This window comes from Galendromus occidentalis, unplaced genomic scaffold (assembly GCF_000255335.2).
Source record: "Galendromus occidentalis unplaced genomic scaffold, Mocc_1.1 scf7180000077450, whole genome shotgun sequence".
Taxonomy (NCBI): domain Eukaryota; kingdom Metazoa; phylum Arthropoda; class Arachnida; order Mesostigmata; family Phytoseiidae; genus Galendromus; species Galendromus occidentalis.
The window spans coordinates 181,116-192,663 of NW_003805438.1; the positions used below are offsets into that span (position 1 = coordinate 181,116).

The following is an 11,548-nucleotide window of genomic DNA, read 5'->3' on the forward strand; positions in this document are numbered from 1 at the left end:
TGAGAGATTCGTTCGAGCACGGCAGGAAAATCGCCGCGTTTGTTCTCGAGGAGTGGATTGAGTCGCACTTCCTCTCATGGAGATTCCCAGGATTAGGGAACGCAGCCCGCACATGGTCACGAAGCTGGACGTTGCCATGCGCCTTTGAGTATTTCGAAGAGTCGAAGAATTCAAATGATGCCGCCACTTCTACTCGATCTCTCAACTCCTTCGGATCAAGGAAAAGCTCGAGCAGAAAAGTCGGAAGTTGTTGCGAGCATGATGAGCTCGAGTTTCCTCTAGTAGGAACCGAGAGGAACTCCCTTCTGATTTGCCGACGATTGCTGAGACGACTTCCGTTCCCATGACCTCGGGCAAGATACTCGCGACTTGGAGCATTCTCGATCGCCTCCACGATTCTCCGGTCAAATTCAAACCAGACAAAGAGATGAAGAAGACCCTGTCGGGAAGAAGGAAAAAGCGGCTTCTTGAACGCTTGCCTAGTTACGGCGAAAGAATAATTTTGCGCGGTCGGATGCCTAATCGTACGAATCCTCGAGTGACTGCGAACGCGGATATCCTCGGAGAACGCTCGTCGTCAGCAACAGACCGAGGAGACATATGATTCTCGAAGAAAGCGAGAAGAAATATTTCACAAACAATTCGGGGGAGACACAACAGAGCTAGCAGACGCACATTCGCTCTCAAAAGTTGACACATTGAGCGTGTACGCCGCTGGGGATATTTTATCTCTCGCACAGATCTGCCAAAAAATAAGCCAAATCATTCATTGTTGACCGCTGAGTCCCGTCGATTTTCGAGGAAATAGTATTACGAACGTTTCTCCAGAGCACCTGCGTCGCATCACAAGTGAGTTCGCGATCGGGCCGCTTTCGATCTCGCTCATGCGAAAAATGCTCCTAGCAGAAATTCGCTCTCATCTGGATCCCTCGAGTTTCGCGGGAGCTGTCGGATTCGAACGATGAATGTTCTGGGCGTAGAGCGCTGCACCAGTGGAGTCTCAAAGTTCTCGATGAATTTTCAGTGGATGAATGTCCCCGTATGAAAACCCCCTACTCGGAGGGCGTTGGCAGGCTGGTGCGAGGTACAGAGAAAATTTGGGTCCTGATGGAAGAACCTCAGAAGGTCGTTTGGAACCTGCCAGATGATGTTCTCAGCGAAATGGCACGAGCGAGCAACGAAGACAGCCAGAAGTTTCTGGAAGATCTGTTCGATGTGCTCTCATGGGCGCAAGACATCGTTGTTCGCGTCGCCTTCACGAACAACCGCGTTCTGGCGGTAAGTTGTCCTCCTTCGATGCTCTCGTCTCGATGCGATTCCGTCCTCGAATCAGCGCCCGACGATTTCCTAATTCGCGGCACCGCGAATCCCTTGGCAGCCCCGGGATGCTCTCACTCAGTTCATCGACTCCTTCCGTGGAGTCACCGGGGTACGCCGTGATAAGAGGGGAGTATGGTGAGTATCGGGCTGAATGACGATCATCCGGTGCCGGACCGTATCCTGTCTAACCTGCGTTATTCTGTTTCCGGTCGGTCAAGGTGAGGATAGACGAGATCTTGATTGATGGCGTGGTCGCCAAGGTGGAGCCTTATTGTAGCGAACTTCAAGCACCTCACGGCCGGATTTTGAGGGTCGTCCAGAGGCTCTTTGACGGGAACACTCCCAAGCTCCATGAACACTACAGTCTAGGGATCCCATGGGATCGTCGTAACCTCAAGTTCACTTGGGCTTCAAGCGTGCACATGAGATCTGAAACCTACAGGAACAGTTTGCCGAACGAAGCAGGCTCCGTCGGAATCCTCTCATTACTAGCATCGAGACCTCCTTTGACTGATGCATCGAAAATAAATGAACCAATGGACTCCTCGGCAATCCCAAGGATTTGCCGTATCATGAGCAAGAGCACTCAAACAGATTCGTCCGTTACGCAGGAAAATGCGGAAATCCAAGATGCCGTCAGAGGTGCTTGCGTCGTGTGTGCTTTCTGTGTCGCGAAAGGACCAAGGGAAATTAGTTTTGACTCGGATCCATCCGACAGTGGGATCTTCGACGACGGTGTCTCCTTATGACCCGCTGTGTATTCCACGGATGCGAGACCGATCATGAGATATCGAACGCATCTGTGAGTAGGCTTGCTGAGTAACCGAGAAGCGAGGGAAGAGTCAATTGCGCTCGAGTCGTGTGGTATTTCCCGAGAGAATTTTGCTGAAAAATTTGAACATTCAGAATCCCTCATTTCCACCAGCGTACTATGTGCATGGGTCCTGGATTTGCCATCCCGAACCTTGAGCTCGGTTGCATCGATCTTCCCTTATTTCTGCTACTCTTTTCCATCATATTTTTCTGTTCATTCCGATTCCATGAAAGACCATTCTTTTCGATTTCATCCAACATTCAAAATAATTATTACGACAGACCCATTATCACCCATGTTCGCAAAGTACCGGCTTAATTCCGGTTTTCGTATCGATGTCGAGGGTTTACGTTGTGGACATATAAAATCTGAAGCTACATAGGTAGGTGTTATAATGTTCCGAAGCCAATAAGTATCTGAGCCCTTCTCCAGGAGGGATTTTTATGCCTCGTCAGGGAATGTAAAATAAAGCTTTGCTTTTCTCCTTGTCCGTTCTGCTTTTACTTTGATCCACTCGATCTGTGTAATGACTCCCCGAATAATTCTAATTCTGGTCGCAGTAGTCCGTTCTTGCGCCCCCGGTAGAAAGAATTTCACGCGAGTCACCTGGCCGAGACCAGGCTCGTCTCGGGGTGCCGACTGCGAGCCAGGGGCGGAATCCTCCCAGGATATGCCGAAATGCTGAGGGTCTGACCTGATCGACCAGAAAGTATGAGAGAGAGGAACGCTCAGAGGAGATTCGCTGTTGACAATTTCCAGCGCCTCGGAGACCGTTTCTGGGACGGGACAGATCAGCCGCGTCGTCATCGATATCCCGATGGAGCTCCTCGTCCCCCCGAAAATTTCAGCGTAGTCGATCCACCGTAGATACGTAACGGAATCGTCGCGATTCGCTCTTAGTTCTTATGTTCGGAGTGCCTCGTAATCAGCCTGCAACGCCGACGTGATCGTGAGCCAAGGACGATTCCTACGGCCATGTCGGCGCATCTGAAAATTGCGTACGGATACGAGCTTCTGGGTTGCCTCTCGCAGCCCGAGCAAAGCTTCGTACTTTTCCTTCCTGGGCTTATTCACGAGAGGTCGAGCTCGGGGAGGATCCCATGCCGTGCGAGACGTCGTGTGACAGAGTTTTCCATGCTCTTATAAGCAGAGCGGATTCCTGCGATGGGATTATCAAATATCTGATCAACTCGTTTCCAAACGTTCATCGAGATTCCCGCGAACAGGAGAGGAGGAGCGAGACGACTTCCGGAAAATGATGACTCTCTTCCGCTATCGACTTCCTCGACCCGGCGTTCGTGAACCGCCTCGCGTACCTGATCCGTATCGATGTCACTGTCAGAGCTCCAAAATCGTGGAAAGCATCATCATTTACATATGTATATGCGAGCGAGACGCCCCTCCGGGGTCTGGGGTGCAGACCGGATCGTAGAGGAGCGAAGGTGACAGCATTGTGCCTTATAAATAACCCGGACGCATCGAATCCCATCTATCCGACAGCGAGTTTCTGTGTCCCGTTGCTCGGTTCAAGGGCCCTGCGAGATCAAGGTTCCAGTCAGAAAGCTATACGCGCTTATTAGGTTACACTTTCCATCTTTGTTCTCATGTATTTCCACGGGACAAAATTTCGTTCGTTTTCAGAATATCAGTGGATCGTTCCGTATCTCCCGTAGCGTTGCGGAATGCCCTCTCGGTTTTGGAGTCCTTGGTTCTGTTGCCACCGCGGTCGCCGCAAAGGCCGGGCGGGCCTTTTTGCGCCAGCAGACGCGCGCCACCGCTACACATCGACCGCCGCCACAACGGCGAAACGATCAAAACTTGTGAACGAATAATTTCCAAGGTTCTAATCAGTGCGGTTTTATGCTATCGCCGCACCGCATTCTGCAAAAGCGAAACGGTCGAAGCTGCAGAGCGAATTAAACGGCGTCTGTGATCGATTGCAAGCGGCGGCGGCGGCGCCAGGGCGCGGGATCGACAGAGAAAAGTTGTTCTGTTAGAAGGAATCAATGCGACGGCGCTTTCGTTGCCCTTCTGTAGATCCAATTCCCCGATATTCGCCGTGGTATGTCGACACGCACGCACGCACGCATCGCCGCCGAAAGTAGTAGTAGGTAGCTCGCGATGCATCCATGTCGTGCTCATCGGCTTCTACCACTCGCCCGATTGACTGATTAATCACATGACCGGCCATCACGTTAATTCTGTCTGTGAACGGAAACCTGCCGACGACCATCATCGCTGCGACGTCTGGAGAAGGGAAGAGAAAGGAATAAACTCCCGCTAGTCTGTCGTCACCGTTGCGTGGAAAATCATTTCGTCGACCGGAAGATTGTGGAACGTCAGATTCTGGGTTTCGACCGACCGACCAGCCAAGCAAGCGACTGAACGAACGAAGGACTGAGTGACGACGAGAGAACTTCACTTTTTCCTCTTCATTTCTTCTCTGTCCGACTGCGCAGAACGATGAAGTCTGGAACCAAGTGGGTCGGTTCGTGAACCGTTTCGAGTCTCGCTATTAAAATCCCCTGAATCGTAACTTTCACGGAAAAATCGCCTTCCGTCTGCAGAAGAAATCGCTCGAATCGTTCCCATTGTCCTGTCCATTTCGTCACTAATTATTGTTCCCGTCTGTCGTAAGCTGCTTCGGCGTTTGTCAACGAGTGGAATTCCGAGATACCGACGACGTCAATGACAACAGAAAAATGTCTCCGGAATCTTCCCCTGCGGATTTCGCTACGAAAGCGACCGGCGGCGCCTGCTTTCGCTGATTAAGGAGCTCGCTTCGGCAAACGAAGTCGTGCGAAAAACAAGCGAACTCAAGGGCGTTCACAAAGTAAAACAATCAACTTTAAACGGCTCGACGAGGAGGCTCGTCGTTCAGCGACAACGCATATTTGATTGTGTCGTCTCATAAACAGCTTACTACCGTATCATTTCCTCGCTGGAAGTACTGTGACCTCTAGAATTATATCGGCTCGCCGATGCGCTCGCTCGCTCTTCAGATAATGACGATAGCGGTGGCGGCGACGACTCGGAACGGTAAACTTTCGCCGGTCAAGGAAACGGTCATGGAAACGAAACAAGACGCCGGTGACTGAGCGACAGCTTGCCAGCCAGCCTGCCTGCCGGCTCGCTGGCTGGCAAGCGAGCCGGCAGAGCCCTGGAGGCCTTTAGGGGATTTTCTGCCTCCGAAAACTCTTGATCTATCACTCGGTGGACAACTTCTACGTGATAAAAGCTTCATCTTCGAGCTTTGGTGCGCGCCTTGGGTACGAAGCGACGGCGGCGGCGGCGGTGGCGGCGGCGGGTAAATAGGTCCGGTCCACGTCCATGCGCCTGGTCCACGTTCACGGACGGTGTCGACGACGAGGGCGGCCGACGGCAGGCAGGCTGGCTGCCGTGCCCTTACTGAATTCGCTCGACCGAACAATACCCGGGCTGCCGCCGCCGTCGTATGATCGCGTTCGCGTGCCGGAACTACATACGGCACCGTCTAGACAGACCGCTGATTCCGGCAGCATTTTGAGGCCAAGGAGAGACTCTGGCAATGATCCGCCGCCGAGAGGAATATCCCCACTACAGTATCCGAACCACTTCGCTAATGAGCGTTTCGGAAACATCTAGGTTATGGTAATTGGTACGCATGATGATTGATAAGAATTTATCGCGCCCCACATAATATACAGCCGACTTCCGGTGGTGGCGGCAGCTCCGCTCGCACGGAATCCGCTCGGGAGCTTGCGTGGAATTCCGGGCCGGAATTCCGACTCTCGCTCGGAAGGAACCCCCTCATGCTCCTCTCCGTTGGGTTTGTCTGGGACAAGCTCGTTGGGAGGAGTTCCCCCCTTCGATCCGAAAAAAATATCGATCGGGTGGGACGCGGGGAAACTCCGAGAAAACGCGATGAATCCCTCATCCACTGCAAATGTAACGGAACCGTCGACGGTTTTCGTTCTCCAACTCGGGACTCAGCGAGCGACCGACGCCGCCTGATGGTCGACCGTATACGGTACGCCGTTGCGCCAACATACCGATGTCTCCTTCTCCAAGGAGTTCACAGCGATCACGTACGGTTTGCAAGACACGTTAGTCTGGTCGACGTCGACGGTAGCTCCGAGCTGAAAGGGAATTTTTTCTGGGCACTCCGAATGTTTCAGCGCTCATTGACGAAGTAGACGGCGGCTGCGGCTTCATCGACGACGATGACGACAACGCTCGCCGCTTTTGCGTAACACGGGTCGAGGAGTCCGTCGTTCGTCCATGAGTGTTGGCAAGCCAACATCATCGCGGCAGCCGCAGCGGCGACGGCGGCAACAGCAGCAACCTACTGGCCCACTCACTGGCTTGCTTGACTGAATTGCTGGAGCGTCGCGCTGGGCCTGACCCAGTGCGAGAGCCCCACTCATTCACTCGCTCCTTCGGCTGCTCGCTAACGAGCGGACTTTTTCATTTCCCATCGTTACATCAGTTGAAACGGCGATCCAGAGTGAGTTTCGGCTCCGCTCCGATTTGAGCTCCTTCATTCAGACGCTTGTGGCAGAATTCCAATGACAGGGCATCAAGAACGCTACAGGAGAGGGACAGATTCGGAGAAAGAAGCGGACCACAGATCCGCGTCCGACGTATCGATCGAGCCGATAATCGAATCCCGGAAATTCCATTTCCCGTCTAGACGTCAGACTCGGCGACTCCTCCTCAACATGGACCCCTCTCCCGCGTGGAGTCAACTCGGACGTGGATTCTGAACTCCGTTTCCTCCTCCCAGATGGCTTCCGAACGTATTCCTTGCTCTTCGGCGACGGCCAGAAGTTCTCCCCGGACTGGCAGACTCCAGGAAGTTCAAGCCCAAGAGCGACCTCCCATGTATCGATTTCTTCTTTCTGGACGTCGATCATCGGCGAAGTCAATTTTCGCTGTTCCGTCTATCGCTCCTAAACGTGATGTTCCCGTTGAAGCCGTTGGCTTTCGAAATCTGGATGGAATCCAATCCTCGACGTCCCGAGCCGATACCGTTGAAACCGGAAACTCCATTTCGTCCGGTCATGTATTATAATGATTCTTCTTCCATTGACCTTCCTCTTCGGAGGATTCCGGGGAAGAAAAAGTTCAAGATCATAGCATGATTATATATTCTGTCATGAGAACGTTCCCAAATTTCCAGAAATTCCGGCATCCTGCTTTTAGCAGAGATTTCGGTTTCTGTAGGCGAACGTGGTAGTTCTTCGGTTTTCTCCGTCGCAGGACCCGAACGGAGGGCAAGGGTTGATCCGGGCAGTCGCAACGTAGCTCCGAGCACTGGTGTGAACACTCCTGACTGAGGAATAATAGAGGAACAGAACGGCGTGAAACAGATTTACATACAATGAGCAGACAAGCCGATGCGTCTCAGTGATTTCTTCCAGAATCCTTCGTCCAGGATGCTGCTCGCAGACCGAATATCTGCACCGCAGCGCATGAGTCAGTGATCGCTGTGCTTCTTCTGCCGCTGTCAGATTTCGGCCGAAGGGGGCGAATTGAAGAGTGTGTCTAACGTACGGTCGTCACCTGGCCGCCGCGCCCTCGAGTCGTGTCGTACACTATTGCCGCGTTCTTTTTTTCGGGAGTGTTTTTTTCTGTCTGCTGAATATCCCAATTCCGAACGAGAAGGAGCCGACGATGTCGCAGAGACATTTTGTAGCTGCTGTCGGTGCCGTGATGGTGTCAGCTGCGTCAAATGCGATGTCGAAACGAACTACGTTAGCCACGAAGGTCGGCTTTTTCTTGTGAAAGTGAAGCATTCGAAAGGATGCTACGGGACCCAGCCAGCGCTTGTCAGACGTCGACGGGCCGAGGGACAATCTGTCCGTTCGTCCGTCAGACAGACAGGCCCTTCGGTTGCGAGGATACGAAGGAGATATTCGGAGGAGAAGGATGACGTCGACATCAAAGTCGGCACCGCCGGCGACTCCGACCTCCAGAGTTTCAAGGCCGCGTCACATTGTCAATAGATCTGCATTTTTCTTTTCTACTTCGAGAGATTTCGACTTCATCATCAATTCGTCTACTTATCTGTTTGTCCAGTGGAACTCCGCGGATCTACCAGCGGAGCGAACGACCCTTCTGGTGGAGCACTGAGGGAGCATGATGTTGCAAAATCAGTATATTTGAAGTGTGCGGAAGTACCTCTTTGATGCCAGAAGATCCGTCAGAGGTAAACCGAAGCGTTCACCCTTTGATTTTCTGACAGGTCTCAACACAAACGCGTTTCTACACGCGAAAGAGCTTCGTGGTCATCCATTTCCGCTCACCATCCCGCTAGATGACGGACACCGTTGCAGCTTCCCACCGATCGGCTATTCAATTAATTATCATTCGTTCATCGTATTCGTCAGTTCACCGCCTTTGGATTTGTTCTTTCGCGGATTTGCATGATTCGCAGAATTCTTCGAAGGACGGAACATCGCGAACCCACGAACGGTGAGACATACGACGAGTTACCTGCACCGCTTCCCGACGCGAACCTTCGAGGCCGAACCGAAGATCATCGAGTCTTCGGGGCGCGCGAGTCAGCTCCGAACCGACTCTTCATCTCGATGCGGAAAGAAGAAATCCGATCCAGTCGGCCTACCGGCTTCTGAGAATCCGGCAGACCGACAACTTGCGGCGCTCTCCAGGCGAGGCGCAACCCCCGGAGCCAAGCGCAGCTTTTTCGCAGAAACTCAGCCTGCCCTCGACTTCGGCTCACCCCGATGAAAAGATGAGAGTGCGTTCCCCGGTTCGATCGCGGTGATGATGTCCGAATTCAGAAGATCGCCGTCGATTGCGGTTTTCGCAAGTGTAACGGACGCCTCCGCGGAACCTTGAAAGACACTCTCTTCTTCGGATCGATTGATGAACCACTAAGCAAGACGTCCGACACCCGCCTGCGGGGTCGTCGGATTCTCGTCGCGGATGCTGACTGAGCAGAGAAAGAATAAATGTTGCACGAGTCACTACGCAAAGCCACGCCGTAGTTACTGCTTAACAGATGCCCGTTTGTCCAGTCGCCTGCCTGCCCGTCTGGCCGACCGACCAAGCGACCGCCCGACCGCCCATCCACTCGTCCGTCCGTTCGTCCATTTGCTTGCCAACGCTGACTTGTTGTATAGCAAGTGATTGGGACTGCTGCTCGTTCCTTGGCCCGCTAAAAATATCGTCATCGTAAGGCCCCTGGAGGTGCAAGCGGGCGAACGCGCGTGCAGACAGGCGAGCAGGTAGATTCGTCGGGTTAGCGAGGCCGACGTCGGGGTCGCCGTCGTCGACAGTGTCGCCGATGCTGGAAGAGACAGCAGCAGAGCAGAAAGTGAAAGCCTTGGTGCCATTATGGCGTTGCTGATGATGTTTGTACGAGCAAACACAAATGTAGGTACGTACAATCAAAAGCACATTGTCCGCGAACGCGTGGACGGAGGAATTCGGCTGCTTCGCCTCTCTTGTTCGGTCGTTCTCAAACAAGAAGTCGATGAAGTAAAAGCAGATGGAGTAGAAGATGCACTTCTGCCCGCTCTACTGAACGGCCACATTCGCCGATGCGTGTGGCGTGGCGCGATGTGTGCGCGCCCTAGAAGATCTTCGGGTGGCTCCTGTCGACTGGCATCGAAATATAACACGAAACAATAACAAGGCGTTTAGAAAGCGGAAAAGCCTTTTTTCTGATTGAAGATCCACTAACTGACACGTCACGCCGCCGCCGCTCGTTTGTAGTCCGTGCGACGGTCTGTCCGGCGGGCGCTCGCTCGTTCATCGGTTCGCTTGGAAGTCGTCAATCCATCACTCCTCATCTAGTCGATCATCCTCATCAGATTGCGAGAAGACCACCAGTGATGTTGATCCAGATAGACAGATTGGGGACGGCGCACGTACTATGTGCGCCGAATCCGCTCACATGTGCAATAAAACTTTGACCTGTCTGTCGGAAGCCAGAAAATCACTGAACCTACTCGTAGTCGGCCTGGAAGCGGGAAATCTCCGAGAATAGTATCTTCTGATGTCCGATTTGATTTCACCATTTGCAAAATCGTTTCCGCGACTAGTATTTCTTTTCGAGCGTTTCTGGCTGTCTCTCGCGGCAATCATTGCTTCGACTTCCTGTGACATCCTTCGTTTCCAGACTGTCAAACATCCTTCGGAGCCTCGTGAAATGCCTTATCATCCTCCGAGGTTCAGATGATTCAATCAAAAAAAATGCAGGCGTTCGGCAGCAGCGGTCGCACCACGACCACCACCACCATTGACGGACGCAGCCGCAGAAGCAGCGATCACGAAAGTGGCGACAGCTCAGACTTGATGTGCGCATTTTCTTCTTGAATTCATTCTGAAATCCCCCGGATTCCTCTTCCAACTTTTCTTCCCCGGACGTTGCGCTCGGCCGCAGCGGCTCAGTTCGTATTGGCTTGTTACCTGCGAGCAGAAGCGAAAGTCTTTGTACAAAAAAAAAGAATCTTTCAAAACCACTTTCTGCACAAACTGAAATCGGGGTCTGGACGTCGATAACGGAGCGAATGCGAACGCAGCAGAATTTTCTGCAGCCGGCGCTCCTTGCCCACAATTATGTCTTATCTTTTCCGGTAGATTCAACGTTTGGTTGGACTGAATCAAGTTATAAAACTTCTCTAAGATTTGAGAAATTTTCTTTTACCTCCTCACCCGTACGAGGTCGCTCGACCGCCTCTGTCAGCTGAGCCGATTGATCCAGATGACGAGCACCGCCGTGCATCTTCCTAATCCGCATGGGTCTCGATCGAGCCTGATCGATTTGAGATTAGGAGCTGCCGTCGCAGAGGCCGCCTCGAGGGGTCGAGATGCAGTGAGCGATTCGATCCTAATGGCTTCACGCTCGTCCAATGATCCAGAGCGAATGTGGAGATGATGTGGAATCCCACGAAATTCAACGGGAACCCGAGGCTCCTTTCGATGTTTCGATGAGTTCCTCGCTATGAGTTCTCATCGATGCCAGTTGTGATGACTTGGTAGTCTGTCTGCGTGATTGTGTGTGTTGAACAGCCACAAGCGGCGGATAGCTACAACCCTTGGCCACGTTGAAGTTCCAACCGTGTTGCGTAGCCTTTCACGGCGGCTGCGGCGGCCTGCACCAACATCCCCGACAGCAGCAACAGCAGCAGCAGTCACTTGGTTCCCTGCTGCTGCTGCTGTAGCTGCTGCCTGGTTGTGTTGTATTCGCATGAGAAGCGAACGCGGCTAAGAAATCGGGTCATTTACTAGATTCTTCGGTTCGACGCGAGCAAGCGAGCCCTCCTTCTGCTTGCTCTGGCTGCCTTCAGCAACATTTCTGCCACCATCACATTTCTAACACCACCACAACCACAGCCGCCGACTTCGACATTTTCTACCGAGCCGACAGATAGCTGGCGGCTTGGCCGACCAGCCAGCCGGTCG

The 11,548-nt window shown here is 52.8% G+C and overlaps 1 protein-coding gene across 1 annotated transcript; it reads left to right on the plus strand.

Annotated features, from left to right (window-relative positions):
* The first annotated feature begins 692 nt into the window (after positions 1 to 692).
* On the plus strand, positions 693 to 2,590 carry LOC100901261 (uncharacterized). Its single transcript, XM_003743666.2, has 3 exons — positions 693 to 849; positions 1,025 to 1,278; positions 1,539 to 2,590. Coding segments are annotated over exons 1-3 (786 nt in total). The 5' UTR covers positions 693 to 848; the 3' UTR covers positions 2,070 to 2,590.
* Positions 2,591 to 11,548: the final 8,958 nt, after the last annotated feature.